Source organism: Leopardus geoffroyi, chromosome B1 (genome assembly GCF_018350155.1).
Source record: "Leopardus geoffroyi isolate Oge1 chromosome B1, O.geoffroyi_Oge1_pat1.0, whole genome shotgun sequence".
NCBI classification, from domain to species: Eukaryota; Metazoa; Chordata; class Mammalia; order Carnivora; family Felidae; genus Leopardus; species Leopardus geoffroyi.
The window spans coordinates 199,830,445-199,847,557 of NC_059327.1; the positions used below are offsets into that span (position 1 = coordinate 199,830,445).

The window sequence follows — 17,113 nt, forward strand, 5'->3', positions numbered from 1 at the left end:
CTACTGTCCCCTTCCTCCGCTCCTCAGGGGGATTAGCTCCTGTCCTGATTTGTTCTAAACACTCTCTTGAAATTCTTTAAAGCTTTATCCCATATGCTGCTATCCCACAAAATATCCTTTAGGTTTTGCCTATTTTTGTTCTTAGCATAAATGAATCGTACCACATGTTTTCTGCTCCTCAATGTTGTGTACCTAGAATCAGCTGTGTAATTACACGCCACTGGGATGTATTGATTGTCATTACCATTATAGGACCCCAACCACTTACTTATCTGTTCTGCCACCGGTGGACTTTTGCATTGCTTCCAAGATGTTCCATAAACATCCTGTCATGAACATCCTTAGGCATATTTGTTGGGGGCACACGTGCAAGAGTGTCTCTAGGATATATTCTAGGGTCACGGGTCATGTGCATCTTCCAATTTCCTAGGTGATGCCAAATCATTTTTGCAGGTATCCCCTACTGTGAGCAGTATGTCAGCTGCTCTGTGGCCTCATCAAGGCTGGGTGTTGTCAGAGTTTAAAATGTTAGGCATGTTTGTGGGTGTAAGTGGTACTTCATTGAAGCTTTGCTTCTAAATCTGTAAATGGAGACAAATATCTTCATCCACCCATTCGCCGATGTCGGTATAAGGACTGAAATGAACAAAGGGAATATCGGACACGGGAATATTTTGTCAATTGCAAAGTTCTCCACGTGCTGAAGACGTCAGGCACATCAGTGAATTGAGAGCATCTCGGAGCATCAGTGGACAATGTCAGAGCGCAATTCCAGATCCTTCCTCTCTGGGCTGAGCGATTCCCAACATCAGAATGTCCGTAGCACGGGGGCCAGAGGAAGCTCGCTGCGCTGTGAGAAACGCGGTGGTCTGAGCCCGTCTTCTGAAGAAGGAGCAGCTTCTGATTTCGTAGCATCTTGAGCTGGGTTGACGCTGGAGCCCTGGGACCAAGACAAAGGAAATGAAAAAGCTGTAACCAGAGTGGGTCTCCCTGTCTGTGCGGCAGCCAGAAAATTCTCGAAAAAAAAGTAGAGCTGCGTGTTAGGCGCTTGACCGCGAACGTTTTAGAAATGGGCATCCTTCACTAGGAAGGGATGACGGCGGACTGGCCCGCTTTCTGCACGGTTGTGCTCTACTCTTCTATTTTTTCCTTCTCCTCCGGCACCTCGTCAGTTTCAGGGCAGACCCTTTCTCTTTCCCGTGATCTCTACACCTGACCTGACAATCTACAGATCCGAACCTTCTGCAAATGCGGGAGGCAATTGCACATCATTAGCCCTCTTGCAAATCAGGTAGGCTTAATCTCCGAGGATTTTCGCCTAGTAATTCTGTGGGTTTAAATCGCCCCTGGGTGTCAAGGCGCAGGACTGGCTTCAGCAGGCCAAGGGCTCCAGGACAGCCGAAACCCATGATTAAGCTTTTCGGTGTTCTCAGGAAGAAGAGATAAACGTTTTGTTCCGGTCTCTCCACTGCTGGCTGAGGTCCAGACAGTCACGTTTTATGAAGGGCTGAGTCAGAGCACTGTGAGAACAGGCACCCATACGATATGGGTCTGTGTGTGTCACTGTGTGTGAGAGAGAGTTACCAAGATTTAAAAAAATTTTTTTTGATGTTTATTTATGAGAGAGAGATAGAGCATGAGCGGGGCAGAGAGAGGGAGACACAGAATCCGAAGCAGGCTCCAGGCTCCGAGCTGTCAGCACAGAGCCCGACGCGGGGCTCGAACCCACGAACCGTGAGATCATGACCTGAGCTGAAGTCCAGCGCTTAACCGACTGAGCCACCCAGGTGTCCCTGGAGTTACTGAGATTTTGACGTTGACCAAACCTGTAAGAATCGGCCATTCCTGAAAACAGGAACGAAGACAGGAATGCTCCTATAAGCTTAGGAGCCTGTGCGTCTAGTGTGTATTTTATGAAGACAGAATGGACCCCGACCACTTGGAATCACAAGATCTCCGCCTCTCTTGGTCTTCCTGGGGAGCAGTATCCACTATCCATTAACATCCAAACTATAGTTATGGAACATCCACTAAGTGTCAGGCACTGTTAGAAGCAGGAGACAAAATGTGACCCAGAATGGCATGGTCCCTGCCTTCCTGGAGCTTATACTCGACCGGGGGAGACACAGCAGGTAAGTAGGCAGACCAGTGAGCCCCAGATGGAGAACCACAGTGCCCCAGGGAGCCTTGCGGAGACTGATGGCAGAGGCCGTCGGGGGTAGGCAGGACTTTTGCAGACCCAGGTGAGAAGTTCAACTTTCCTTCGGAGTGGGAAGTGTTAAAAAGAAAACCACAGGCCCAAAATAGCACTACTTGGGCCAGGCCAAGTCACTAAACCTGAGCTTAATACCTAACCTAATTGCTATCACCCTTCCCCGGAAATACGGGTCTTTACCTGCCCGTCAGGAATTTTCTGTTAAGCACAGTGAGGTAATCCCTCACAGGCCTTCTCCATCCCCCAAAGAAAGAGGAGGTAAGCTGCATAGTAAAACCCCTGTCCTGCCTCCTAAGTTGGGGGGGGGGGGTATGATCTTCCAGAAACAATCCTTTCTCATCTTTTCCTTATAAGGTCCTTGTCCCAACCTCCTTCCTATAAAGACCTTCCACTTTGTACAGCTCGCCAAGGTTCCCATCTACTTGCTACATGGGGTGCCGTGTTAAATAACGTCAATTAGGTCTTCAAAATTACTCTGTTGGGGGCGCCTGGATGTCTCAGTCGGTTCAGCTTCTGACTTTGGCTTAGACCCTTGGTGAGTTCGAGCCCTGCATCAGGCTCTGTGTTGACAGCTCAGAGCCTGGAGCCCGCTTCAGATTCTGTGTCTCCCTCTCTCTCTGCCCTTCCCTGCTCATTCTCTCTCTCTCTCTCTCTCTCTCTCTCTCTCTCCCTCTCCCTCTCTCAAAAGTAAATAAGCATTAAAAAAAATTTTTTTTAGCTTAAAGGTACAAAATTACTCCATTGAATTTTCTTTTTTAACAGAAGCCATAGGACATTTTTCAACAGGGGAAGGACACAATCTAATTGATGTTTAAAGCAGATTATTCTTGGGGCGTCTGGGTGGCTCAGTCGGTTGAGCATCCGACTTCGGCTCAGGTCATGATCTCACAGTTTGTGAGTTCGAGCCCCACGTCGGGCTCTGTGCGGACAGCTCAGAGCCCGGAGCCTGTTTTGGATTCTGTGTCTCCCTCTCTCTCTGCTCCTCCCCGGCTCATGCTCTCTCTCAAAAATAAGTAAACATTAAAAAAAACCAAACAAACAAACAAACAAAAAAAAACAGATTATTCTGGCTGCTGTGTGGCAATAGGATGGGAGGGGCAAGACTGAATGCTGGGAGCCCAGTAAGGAGGCAGGTGAAGACAGTGCTCCAGATGGGGGCTCCTGATGACCTTGGCCAGGGAACTGGCAACAATTATGGAGACGAGAACGCAGGTTCACAGGACATGGTCAGGCTTCTCCAGTGTATTTTTTTTTTAAATGTTTATCTATTTTGGGGAGAGAGAGACACACAGCATGAGAGAAGGGGAGGGGCAGAGAGAGAGAAGAGGGAGACGCAGAATTGGAACGAGGCTCCAGGCTCTAAGCTGTCAGCACAGAGCCCGATGCGGGGCTCGAACCCACGAACTGCGGGATCATGACCGGAGCTGAAGTCAGATGCTTAACAGACTGAGCCACCCGAAAGCCCCTGTAAAGAGTTTTATTATCAGGAAATGGCTCACCAGGTGACTGGGACTGAGAAGTCTCCTAATCTGTTGTCTAGCTGGAGACCCTGGGAAGCTGGTGGTGTAGTTCTAGTCCGAGTCCAAAGGACTGAGAACAGGAGAGTCAGCGGTGTAAGTCCTGGCCTGAGGGCAGGGCAAGGCCAATATCCCTGCAGGCAGTCAGGCAGAGAGAACAGAATTCATGTTAGAATTCGGTTGAATTGTGACACCCCCCTCCCCCAACATCTGATGTCAGAGAACTGCTCGTTGGTGTGAACTCTCCCCCCACACAACACATGCACCTTGGAATTGGGTGCTTACCAGCCTGCGGTCTGGGTGGAAACACAGAAGCTTACCAGCCTGCGATCTGGGTGGAAACAAATGGTGCAGGACGGGACCATGTTATTGAGACAAGAAGAGCCCATGGGCAAGTGGAAGGAGAGGTGACAAGCTAATTCTGGGCCACGTGGGAGATTTCAGATAACAGAGTAGTTGGGGAAATTAGTTTGAGCCTCAAGGGGAAGTCTGAGCTGAGGGAGTCGTGGGTTTGGGTGCCGTAAACATGCTGACAAAGTGGCAGGGGCAGATGAGAACCTGGGAGGAAGTGCAGAGAGGGGCGCCGGTCCGGGACAAAACACGAGCAGAGGAGAAGGAGACGGTCAACCAGAGGAAAGTGCAAAGCCAGGAAAGTGTGCGGTGCAGCCATCCAGACAGACACAGAGATGAGTGAAGGTGAGACAGAAGTGATCGCCTCACACCTGTCAGAACAGCTGAAAGCAACACAGGGAACGACCGATGTTGGCGAGGGTGCGGAGAAAGGGGAGCCCTGGGGCGCCGTTGGTGGGAGTGCAAACTGGTGCAGCGGCTCTGGAGAACGGTCTGGAGGCTTCTCAAAAAGCCAAAAAGAGAATTACCCTACGATCCGGGAGCCACACTACTCACCCAAAGAGTACGACAATACTAATTTAAAGAGGCCCATGTTTACAGCAGCACTGTCTACCGTGGCCAGACTATGGAAACAGCTCAAGTGTCCAGCGACTGATGAACGGATAGAGGCCGTGGTGGATGTATGCAGTGGAATATTGCTCAGCCATAAAAGAATGAGATCCCGCCGTTTGCAATGACGTGGTTGGAGCTGGCGAGTGTTATGCTAAGAGAAATAAGCCAGAGAGAGACAAACACATGATTTCACTCCTATGTGGAATTTAAAAAACAGAACAGCCAAGCAGAGAGAGGGGCAAACCAAGGAACAGACTCTTAGCCCCAGAGAACAAACTGATGTCACCAGGGGGGAGGGGAGTGGGGGGATGGGTGAAACAGGTGATGGGGACCAGGGAGGGCACCTGTCATGATGAGCTCTGGGTGAGGTATGGAAGGGTTGAATCACTATATTGCATGCCTGAAACTAATGTCACAGTGGATGTTGACTAACTGGAATTTCGAGAAAAGGAAGAAAAAGTGACCTTGGATTTGACAGCATGGAGCTCACAGATGTTTAAAATTTTTTTTAACGTTTATTTATTTTTTGAGACAGAGAGAGACAGAGACAGAGACAGAGACAGAGTGCAAGCAGGGGAGGGGTAGAGAGAGAGGGAGACACAGAATCCGAAGCGGCCTCCAGGCTCCGAGCTGTCAGCACAGAGCCCGACGCGGGGCTCGAACTCACGGACCGCGAGATCATGACCTGCGCTGAAGTCGGGGTGCTTAACCCACGGAGCCACCCAGGCGCCCCATGGGTGCTTTATAGGAGTGGTTCTGTGGGTGTGATGGTGAGAAGTCAGACCGCAACGTTCAAGGAATGAATTAGAGGTAAGAAACCTGGAATTTATCCCAAGGGCGGTGGGGACCCGCTGATGAGCTGTCCGTGGGTGCGTTACCTGCTCAGATGTGCTTGTTCAGGTGGTGCAAGGACAATGGGGTCGGGGGGGGGGCAATAAATCACAGGTGAACATGCAGAATCAGAAGGCACGTCGATGGAAGGGAGAAGCGCTCCACAGTTTGCGCCTGTACCAACCCCCCTTCCCCCTAGGATGTGATGTTCATCATGACCGGGACGAAAGTGAGGATAATAGTAATAACAGCTGCATTACTGAGTATTTGCTAAATGTCAGGATTGTGCTCAGCACTTTACGTGACTTACTTTACTGAGTCCTCAGCACTGTCTTCTGGGGCGGGCACTCTGTTTTCCAGCTGAGGCCAGGAAAGTGAGGACAAATTGAAAGCCCGCAAGTCATTTGAAGGCCACACTGGCAGAGGGGAGATGAGGCCAGAGGGACAACGGAGGGGGTGGGGGCAGCTGATGAAGGGTCCCGTGACCTTGGTCAGGACTTCGGCCTTTACTCCGAGTGAAATGGGGAGCCAGCGAGGGGTCCTGAGCGGAAGAAGGGTGTAAGGCCACTTGCATTTTAATGGACCACTCTGGCCGACGTGCCAAGAAGAAGCTCGATGAGGCTATTGGGTGGAAACAGCTATCGCGATACGACATAAATGGGAGTGACTTGGGGCCAGGTTGCTAGAAATGGAAGTGGTCAGATTCTCTGGGTCTATTTGGAAGTCAGAGAGAGTGGGAGTTTTGATGCATCGGATGTTGATTAAGTGAGACAGAGAAGGGCCAAATTTGACTCCAGGCTTCTTGGTTCCAGCGTAAAGATGGCGTCTACAGCCATGACACCAGGATGGCCCCCAAGATAGTGAGAGCAGACGAAGGAGAGGGAAGGATGGGGGCTGAGTCTGGATCTCACGGCCGCAGAGTAAAGAGGAGGAGAGGGGAAGCCCCAAAGGAGACAGAAGAGGGGGCCGGTGAGATGGGAGGGAAGAGAACCCAGGGGCGGGGTCCCGGGCTCCTAAGTAAGGAAAGCACGACAAGGAGGAGGAAGTAGGCAACTGGCTGGAGCCTGATGGCGATCGTGACGAATATAAAAGCATAAAATAATTGCACGGGCGAGATGTCGTGCGGAAATGAGTTGCTCCTTCCAACCAGGGCTTCATAGAAGCTGCACTTGAGTGGATGGAAGAATTCTACAGGTTTGCAAGACAGCTCAGCATCTGAAAAGATTTGCAGCATTTGGGAAACGCTGAGGCGCAAAACCTAAGGAAACGTGTGTGTGCGTGCGCGCGCGTGTGTGTGTGTACCGGGGGGTAGTGCAGAAGAGCAGTGGGTGAGGCCAGAGAAGATCGGGATCAGGAGTACCTTATGGGGGGCCCCTGGGGGGGCACCCAGAATAATGGAAGTAGGTTTTGTACTTCATAAACACCACTCTGGCTTGCGGCTTGTGGAGGTAGGGAGGGGGAAGTCAGGACATCACTGGTGTGGTCTGGGAGGGGGGCTAGGAGAAGCGTTCATCAGAAACTGTGGTTTCTTCTTGGGAGAGGGAGTACTCAGACTTTCGCACTGCAAAGTACTCTGACGAGCAAAAGTTCGTCAGTTTTTACGTTTCTAAAATTGTTTCAGAAGTTCGTAAGTTCTTCAGCAGCGACTGTATTTGCTTTTTTTTAAAGTTTATTTCTGAGAGAGAGAGAGAGAGAGAGTAAGAGCGAGTGGGGGAGGGACAGAGAGAGGGAGAGAGAGAGAATCCCAAGCAGGATCCACGCTGTTAGCACAGAGCCCGACTCGGGGCTCAAACTCACAAGCCATGAGATCATGACCCAAGCCAAAGTCAGATGCTTAGCTGACTGAGCCACCCAGGTGCCCCTGTATTTGCTTTTGATGCTATTAGAGCTAATTAGAAGTAAGTAGAAACCTTACCGGGGCCAGATAAGTGCTTTGAAAGCGTGAATTCGCAGTATCCCCTAAACAAGCCTATGAAGGTTTTATTAACATCATTCCCATTTCACAGATGGGAAAACCGAGGCACAAAGAGGCTGAGCAAACTGCCTACTGACACACAGCCAACAGAGGAGCGGCTCTGCTTTGTTCCCCCAGGTGAGTGAAGTCAGTTGAGGAAACAGCACACGGGCTCTGTCCACCAAGATGGTGAGGCTATTTGGGGTTTTAGGGATTGCAATCCAGGAGAGAGAGTCAACAGACACGGCAAGTGTGCTGCCATGAGGGGGTAGTGCGGGCTTAGGAAGGCAATACCCACAAGGTTACATAAGTTGTTTTGAAAGAATTATGATTGGTGCTGGCAGTCTTTAAACTGACCATCTAGCACACTTTGGACTATTTGGCTAGCAGGCGTCCAAAGTAGAAGGACGCGTTCCAGGAGGTGGTGGAGCTTGCGACTGACCAAAGTCAAAAGTTCGCGGTGTTCCGAGAATTCAAACAGGAGAGGTAAATACGCCCTGCTTCCTCAATATCCTCTCGACTCCCTCCCGACTCTATTTTGGGTGACTCTCCAAGCCATGCTTACTCCATTCAGAATCTCCTTTCACAGCCATAACCATTAAGAAGTCCATGAGGAAAAAATCTCTTCTGATGGGGAAGCCTCAGGGGAAAGGGCCAGCGACAGCCAGACTCTGACCTGGGACCCAAAGAGCCCATAATGGATGAGACCCGACAGCGGTCTGAGTCTTGAGCCAAGGCTGCGTGTCGTGTTCTTAGAAGGTTCTGAACTGATGCTGAGGCGGTAAAGAGGAAATGGAGAAGTCAAGAGATGCGGAGAAGATCGGGTTGACCAGATGGCTGTGGAGAAAGAAGGAGAAGGACGGTGCCCTAACATCTGGCTTGGCGTTGGGCTGGCGCACAGTGGGAGTAGCAGTGTCCTTGATTTGCTATTTTTGAAATCCAAAGCAAAAGGGTCCCTTCTGGAATTGATAACTCCCAACCACCGGGTTCCAGTCTCTCCGCCTTGAAAGGAATTCTCCTTACGTGACCCTGGTTATACAACTGGTGTGGGATAGACACCCCACCAAAGTGTTCCTGGAAGGCCTCCCCGTAATGAAAGTCATTTCTACTCTGACCCCACAGCGTCTTGGGCTTTACTTCTCGTCTTCCCCAACCACACGTCGGGGTGGGAACCATCTGACTCCAACTCCATTCTTGCCTTTGGCTGTGCTACGTCTTTCTTTCCGCGTAACAAGCTCCCAGTCACATTTCAAGAGCCTGCTTACTTTCTGAACCCTACAGAAACCTTTCTGCCCCATCTCAGGCAGAATTATTTACTCTTTTCTCTGCCATCTTCTTAGATTTTGCAAAGGTCTCCTCTGCTAATCAAAGGGGAAGAATTCTTTACTTTTCATCTCAATATTTGCTGAGTTTTTATAAATAAGCACTCGGTAAATATTGAAGACATAAGCAAACAAATGAATGTCTGAAATGCGTAAATTAGTCCTTGTCTTCAATGGCTTATTTTGCTACTTAGAAACAGCAAAGGGTTAGTAGAGCCATGAAATGAAGGCTTCTAGCACTTGGCTATTTGTCTGGAAGGCCTCGGTCACCACTTGCCAGCTGTCAGGGGAAATCACATCACCTTTGAACCTGAGTGTGTTTCCTCCGCTGTAAATCTGGGTGGATGACACCCAACCAGGGGTGACATCGTTGTGAAGGTTCAGCTGGTAAGCGTGTGCAGGGTGCATGGCGCCATGCATCAATACTGGGTATCTGTCAGGAAGTGGTAGATGGTGGCGGTGGTGACAGGGAGATAGTTGCATGATTTTCTTCTGTGAAGGGGTTCTCTCTTAAAAGAATGGTTATCGTAGGTTGAAACCTATCCCTCAAAGATATACGTTGAGGCCCTAACCCCTCAAATGTGTGATTGTGACCTTATTTGGAAACAGGGTCTTACAGATATTGTCAAATTAAGATGAGGTTATCCTCCACTATGGTGGGCCCTAATCCAATAATTGCTGTCCTTGTAAGGAAAGTGGATTTTGTTTCTTTTGTTTTGTTTCTTCAGCTTTATTGAGGTGTAACTGACAAATAAAACTGTATGTATTTAAAATATATAAGATAGAGGGGCGCCTGGGTGGCTCAGTCAGTCCAACATCTGACTCTCAGTTTTGGCCCAGGTCATGATCTCAGGGTTGTGGGATCGAGTCCCGCTCAGCATGGAGCCTGCTTGGGATTCTCTCTCTCTCCCTCTGCTCCTCTCCCCTGCTCCCTCTCACTCTCTTCCAAATAAATAAATAAATAGAGTGAAAAATCCCTGCTTTGTTCAATCCCTGTTGCTAGTACTCTGTGCCATCGCTCAGACTTCTTGTCTAAATAAAAATAAAATAAAATATATAATATGGTGATTTGATATCTGTTATACTTTGTAAAATATTTACCACAATTCAGTTAATTAACACATCCATCACCTGACAGAATTACTTTGTGTGTGTGTGTGTGTGTGTGTGTGTGCGTGTGTGTGTGTGTGAATACTTTACTCTTAGCGAAGTTCAAGTATGCAATATAGTATTATTAACTAGGGTCACTAGGCCATGCATGAGATTCCCCAGAACTCATTCATCTTGTAACTGAAGCCTTGTACCAACATCTCCCCCATCTACCCCCTGGCCCCAGGACCTGGTAACTACCATTCTACTCTATCTATGAATTCAGGCTCCCCCCTTCCCCAAAAAAGTTCACATGTAAGTGAGATCACACAGTATTTGTCTTTGTCTATCTGGTTAATTTCTCTTAGCGTAATGCCCTCAAGTCAAGGTCCATCCATGTTGCTGCAAATGGAAAGTTTCCTTCCTTTCTCATGGCTGGATAGTATTTCAGTGTGTGTGTGTGTGTGTGTGTGTGTGTGTATGTACATATACATACATACACACATCACATTTTCAGGCATTCATCCATGGATGGACACTTAGGTTGTTTCCATATCTTGGCTATGGTGAATTTGCTGTAGTCAGCATGGTGCAGATATCTCTTCAAGATATTGATTTTGTTTCTTTCAGCTATATATCCTGGGATTGCTGGGTCACCTGGTGGGTCTACTTTTAATTTTTTTAGGAACCTCCATACTGTTTTCCCTAATGGCTGCACCCATTTATGCTCCCACCAACAGTGTACAAGATTCTGCTTTCTCTACATCCCCACCAATCCTTCCCTGTTGTCTTTTTGGTAAAAACCACCCTAAGAGGTGTGAGGTGATGTCTCCTTGTGGTTTTGAGTTGAATTTCCCTGATAACTCGTGATGGTGAGCATATTTTCAGGTTCGTTTTGGCCATTTTATGTCTCCTTTGGAGAAGTGTCTACTCAGGTCCCTTGTCCATTTTTGAAATTGGATTACTTGCTCGCGTTTTGTTTTTGTTTTTGTTTTTGTTTTGCCATTGAGTTACAGAAGTCCCTTCCTCAGTTTGAATATTAGCCCCTTATCAGATACATGGTTTGCAAATATCTTCTCCCAATCCCATAAGTGCCTTTCATTTTGTTGACGGTTTCCGGTGCTGTGCAGAAGCTTTTGAGTCCCATGTAATCTCACGTGTTTATTTTTCTTGCTGGTGCAGCAACCAAGGACCCAATGACCTGGTGTTTGTGATAAGTGCCAGACATCGCACTACCCGTGGGCATGATACAAGGTACAGTCTGCCCCCAAATATATATGGTGGGCATGTCTCAATGCTTTCAGGACAGACATTCATGCAGGTGGATTGAAACAGACCCAGAAACACTATGCTTGATGGAAAGAGGGAGAACAGTGCACCTTGCGAAGAGCGGCAACTTTTAGAAAGTCCGCGAAATAAACAATTTCATGTCCGCCTTGGACAAATACTGCAGGACACGTGTTTCTCCCGGGGAAGATAGTGTCTATTTGATTTTCATCACCTTTCAAAGAAAAAGTGGTTCCCATCAGCACTCTGTGATTATGAACCTTGCAGATACACTTTATTTGGCAGTGAAATTTCTTTAAAAATGAAAGTTGATGGTGGGAGAGGGTAAGAAATAGAAGATTGGCTACATGTACGCAGAAACCTATCAAGAAGGAAAAATGTTACTGGTACTACATTAAAGCAGTAATACAAAGCTACTGTTTTGCCTGCTCTCAATCTAGATGTTCATACAAGAGAAGCTGGTTTCCCCTTTCCTTCTCAGCGATCAAATACACATCCTTGTGCATCTAACCATCCTGCCAAGACAAAACCAGGCGGAAATGAAAGCAAGACTTCTGTCTTCAAGGTAGGTTCTGGGGGAGGCGCACGCACCTTGCTTTCCAGCAGGTGGAGAGACGTGACAGTTTCTTATACTATAGTGACAGAGAGACCTGCCAGGGCGCATGGCTTTAGCCCACCGAGTCTGGGCAGCTGACGTAACTGTGGTCCCCTTGGGCTCTCTTTCTGGATTGTCCTATCTCTGACGGCCTGGCAGGACCGTGGTCACTGGGACTGGGTATTCCAAGGCATCGCAGTCATCAGAGAGGAACACCAAATCCTGAAAAAGATGTGCAATGAGCAAGAATGTTACCGAATGTGGCCCCAGAGCTCATGCACGACAATAGGACTCCTGGTTATCTTCAAAGGCTGTTCGGTTATTTCTTTTTGTGTGAAAACTTCCCGTCCCTTATTCTCCCGAGGAGAACCGGCCACGTCTTCACGCTCCCAAAGAACGTGATATAATACTGCATTAGAAATAATAAATAATCCTGTATTATAATTGTATCTTCTCCCTGTCTTCCCCCACCCCACCCCACAGACCAAGGGCAGAGGGGAATGAGGACAGAAATGGGAGTGGGGAGGAAATCCATGGCAAATCTTTGATTCACGAACAAACAAATGGAACCAAATAGCTAATCATGTATCCTGAGAACTTACCCTGGGCCCAGGCCTGGTGCTAGGAATTCTCTGAGTGATCACTGCGCTAACGTCTTAGGACCAATGGAGTTCCTACAGCGACCCGCACCCATGGTCGGGGAGTCGTTATTACCAGTGTCCTTCCAATGATGGCGTGAGGTGGGCATAATTGTGTCTCTGGTTCACAAATGGGGAATGTGTGGCTGAGAGCAGGGACGAGTGGCTCCCATCTGGGAAGCAGGAAGACGGACCCGAGCTCAGGTCTGTCTGATGCGGAAGCCTGTGCCCCCGGGGATCACACGACTCTGCTTTCTACGTCTAGTGCTCAGGCTCAGGCTTTGGTGTTCTACGTTTTCTGCATTTTTCTGCCTCCTTCCCCTCTCCTACCGGAAGCCTCCTATCACAGAGCATCTGAAGCCCCTCTTCTGGAAAGTCTCCTCTGACCCCAGTGCTCGGAGCTCCCCGAATTCATAGCCTTCTCTTCCCATCCCTGCCCCTTTTGGCTCCTGGCCGAGTCTGTCTCATAGGTTTAGCATATGGCCCTGGATGTTGTCCCCACACCGATGTGACTCATGGAGGGGACGGCCTTGTCCTGAGTGCCCGTCACTTACCAAGGGTGACGATGGTAGAGGAAGGGCTTTGTGAACTGAAAGCACCCCATAAACGTTTCTCCTCCTTTCTCCTCATCTCCAGAGCACCCCCGTCCCCCGCCCTCCTCTTCTAAGAGCCCTGGGCTGAGCATCTTGGCTGATCACAAGCAGAGAAGGAATTTTCAGTAGTGCCACCTACTCTCCTGCAGAAGGAGTTCATGATGGTGTACAGTTTCCGCACTTTGTCCTTCAAGGCATCCACCTGGGCCACTTTCCAGCACTGGGGCGAAGCCACGAAGTCCCGCAGCTTGGCCAGCACGCAGTAGTTCTGGGGGCGGACAGCAGGGGTAGGGTCACGGAGGAGTCAGCAGCCAGAGGGACAGGAGTTGCGTGCCCCTGCGCCCTTCTGCACAGGCTCTCTCCCCACCCCATGCCTCCCCCAGGCAGGAAGACCCTCTTACGTGTATATCCAGGTATAGCCTGGGCAGGTACCTCACACACGCCTCCTGCGGGAAGGGATACGGATTACCATGATGCCCACGGGCACACAACATCGGCTGGTCACAGAAGGCTCCCTGCCACCCTCCCGACAGCCATACAACCCCATACACACCTTCCTTGATCTGATTTTACACACACACACACACACACACACACGCATGGATTTGATTACCTATGCATGGTCAGAAAGCTGTAATACTATCCACGAGAATGTTATGGCAGTTGTTACCGCTAGTGGTAGAATGGCAAGTGATATTTATTTTCTTCTCTGTCCTTTGTGCTTTTTCCAACTGTTCTATAAAGCACAGTATTCCCCCCCGGCCCCACTTATACGTGGGAGATATATGCCAAGACCCCTGTGGGTGCACAAAACCGTAAATAGTACTGAACCCTATAGATCATATTTTTTTTCCAATACATAAGTACGAGCCCAGATAAAGTTTAATTTATAAATTTAATTTATAAATTAGGCTCAGTGAGAGATTAACCGTTAATGAAAGAACAATGATAACAACATACTAGAATAGACTGACCCTCTGACCATACATCAGAAGGGGGATCGTCTGCTCTGGGGCCGCGGTTGACCGCGGTTGACCGCAGGTAACTGAAACCCCGCAAAGCAAATCCACGGATGAGGGGGGATCTATTATATATGCCTTTTATAACTAGGGAAAAAATACACATTATTTAAGTTTTAAAATAAAATAAAATAAAATAAAATAAAATAAAATAGGTGTCAGGGTATCATAATCCCACATCTGAGAAACATTACATTTTGTTTGAAGTGTTTACGCTGGGTGAAGAGACACTTTATATTTTTTCAAAGCTCTTAATGAGGTTTCATTTGTTTCTCTACCGGACAAGCGGTCAGGGGGCGCGGGTTCTAGCTCTGGGCAGCTCTTCTGGAATCTCCTGCCCCCACCGTGCCCTGGGTCTGCCTGTTGAAACAGCAGTGATAACAGCACTAACGTTCCCGGGGCGACCCCCGCCCCGCGCACTGCGCAAGCCTGTCTCATTCACGCCTTTACCCTTGCATCGCCCGAAGAGCGTGGCGGGCTCTCTACCTGCCCCCCTCCCCTCCACAGCCCAGCACACGGAGATTCAGGGGCCAAGCGCTTTGCCCAGGGTCCTGCAGCAGGGGCCCGTTCTGGGGGTCACCCCCTCAGCCCACGCTCACCATCTCCAGGCTCGGTGAGGGCAATGAGCTTAGTTCTGTGTTCCTCCTCAACTCCGGAGCTCTAGGCTCCTCGGGGAGCTTTTATTTCATTTTACAACAGATCCTCTCATTGTTGCTGGCAACTTACAAACAAAGACCTTGTGAGGTCTCGGATAGATTTCCCTTCTAGTCAAAACACAAGAGATGCAAACCATTGTTATCTTACTTAGTAGGATGGGAATAAAATGCAAACCCTTGAGATAAACATTGACCAGGAAAGAAAAGAAAAAGAGCATGTGTGTGTGTGTGTGTGTGTGTGTGTGTGTGTGTTTTCCTGGCCCAAAGGCACGTTTTGGGAGACTGGGTCTGCACGGAGCCTCCTGGCGGGGCGGAGGGCAGGTGGGGACTCACCGAGGGCTCCATGGCCTGCAGGCGCTGGGCGTCCCCAGTGACCTCCCGGCTCAGGCTCAGCATCCTGGAGTAGCAGGTCGGGGGAGCGGGCTGTGCCGCGGGGGGTCCGGCCAGAAGCAGCAGCAGCAGTGGGAGCAGCCCGGGCATCATGGTGCTAAGGCAGCCTCCCTGCGTCCCTGTGGCCGGCAGGCGCCCCTTTAAGCGGCGGCTTGGGGGTGGTCCTCCACACCTCCTCCGCTTCCTGTGGGCCCCCCGCCAAGGCCACGGAGCACGCCCACCTGGCCCTGGACACTGGATCCTTTCAGACCTGAAGCCCCCCCCCCCCCCACCCGCCACCGCCTTGTGAGAGGAGCCGCCCGCCTGGGGACACCTGGAAAGGATGGGGGTGGGGGGGGCCCTTCCTCTCCCACACCTTCTCTGCTGGCAGGGGCGCTCCTGAAAAGGCAGGGCCGGTTGGTGAGGGGGTGGGGGAGCACAGGAAGACAAGGGAGGAGTTTCGCTCGGGGTGACGGGTGGGCATTTGGGCTCCGCAGTTGGGGTGGGGACCCTGTTGTTAAACCAGAGCGGAGCCGGGGGAGGGAGAGGGGCCGGAGGTGAGGGATTGAGCACCAGTGATGCAGGGGCTTGGGGTCAGGCAGCCCGGTGTCGATGTGTCCAGCCACCACTGACCGCCCAGAGGAAGCCTAGGGGGTCACTTACCCTTGGAGTGGCTGCGCCTCTGCGTCTGCAAGACGGGCTCTTCCCGTGCCTGTGGTTGGGGGGATGTGTGAGCACCCCCAAGCCGGGAGCACTTCAAGCCCCTGGCCCAGGCCTCGGTACAGAGCAGACCCTCGGGAAGCGTGGTTTCTCCGAATGTGCAGTGGCTTCTTTAGTGACAAGGCTCTATGGGTGACGCTCCCGTACGGAGACCCAGTTAAGGATGAGCTCTCCCCTCAGAGAGGGGCCCACTTCCAGTGATGCCCTTGGGCAGGTGTTTTTTGCCTCCCTCTCGTTGTCTGTGAAATGAGGGTGACAGGAGCGCCTAGCTCAGAGGCCCACGGTGAGGAATAAAGGACACAGACCTAGTGTCACTGGCTGAGCTAATGTCACTGTCTCTACGCACACGAGTGTCCCTGTGGGGGCGTGGGCGCCGAAAACAGTCCCATCTTCCAGGTGGGAAAACTGAGGCTCAGAGGATTCCAGCAACTGGCCCGAGGTGGCAAAGCTGGAAGCAAATGGGTCCAGGCGGGACTTTGTGCCCTGTCGTCCTGCGAGAAGCAAGATCCTCGCGGTCAGAGATGGACTTGGGGCCCTTGGGCTGCCCAAGGGGGACCAGAGAACAGGCAAGGAGAGGAGTTGTCACAGAGAGGAACGTACCTACTCGACACCAACCTACTCACACCGTTTCTGTGACAGCTATCCCGGCTGTTGTCACGAGTGCCATGAGCCCTGCGGAAAGTCCCTCAAGTGGGTGGGGTCATTCCCATTTCCCAGACGAAGAAACAGAGGTCTCGGGGGACATGAAACTGGTTGAGGTCACAAGGCTCATGAGGAACCCGGGCCTGTGTCTGCAGGTCTCCCAGGGTTCTCGGGCTGCAAGGGAGGGTACAAAGGAGTGTGGTGTCCCGCCCCAGCCTCTCCCTGCAGTATCCGCCCCGAGAAATCCCATCCTAACCCGGTACCACACATCCCCTGTCCACACAGAGTAGCGCCACCCCCGTCCCTTCCAGGCCCGAGGTCTTGTTTATGTAGCTTTCCGGTGTGAAAGCCCTGGGCTGGGATCACAGCCACGCCTTCCTGTTTTGCCAGCGAGAGTGGATTCTCTCAACACTTTTATTGACATGACCTGGGGACAGTCTCTTGGGCACCCTCCCGGACAGGACGGGACTGTGTGGGTTTGGAGCTGGGCGGGCAGCAAACAGAGAGGTGGTTTTCTTCTGGATGAAGGAGTCCCTCACTCCCCGCATGGAGTGCCTACGGCGTGGGCCTCCCTGGCAGACCAGCGGGCCCAGCCAGGGACGCCAGGCCTGCTTTGAAAGGCTCCAGGGCTTCTGGATGGGTCCATCGAATGAGCTTCAGATTCAGAGCAGGGAAGAAAAACAAGCCCAGGCACCCAAACAAG

The 17,113-nt window shown here is 50.6% G+C and overlaps 1 protein-coding gene and 1 long non-coding RNA gene across 2 annotated transcripts; one reads left to right on the top strand and one right to left on the bottom strand.

Annotated features, from left to right (window-relative positions):
- The first annotated feature begins 5,340 nt into the window (after nt 1–5,340).
- On the top strand, nt 5,341–9,545 carry LOC123583733. The gene is made up of 3 exons (XR_006704991.1): nt 5,341–5,505; nt 7,533–7,618; nt 7,871–9,545. It is a non-coding gene; the product is annotated as an uncharacterized LOC123583733 (long non-coding RNA).
- Nucleotides 9,546–11,425: 1,880 nt separating this feature from the next.
- On the bottom strand, nt 11,426–15,204 carry CYTL1 (cytokine like 1). Its single transcript, XM_045474575.1, has 4 exons — nt 15,013–15,204; nt 13,406–13,450; nt 13,144–13,272; nt 11,426–11,995 (listed from the first exon to the last, which is right to left on the bottom strand). Exons 1-4 carry the CDS (start codon nt 15,160–15,162, stop codon nt 11,912–11,914), a joined length of 408 nt encoding a protein of 135 aa, XP_045330531.1. The 5' UTR covers nt 15,163–15,204; the 3' UTR covers nt 11,426–11,911.
- Nucleotides 15,205–17,113: the final 1,909 nt, after the last annotated feature.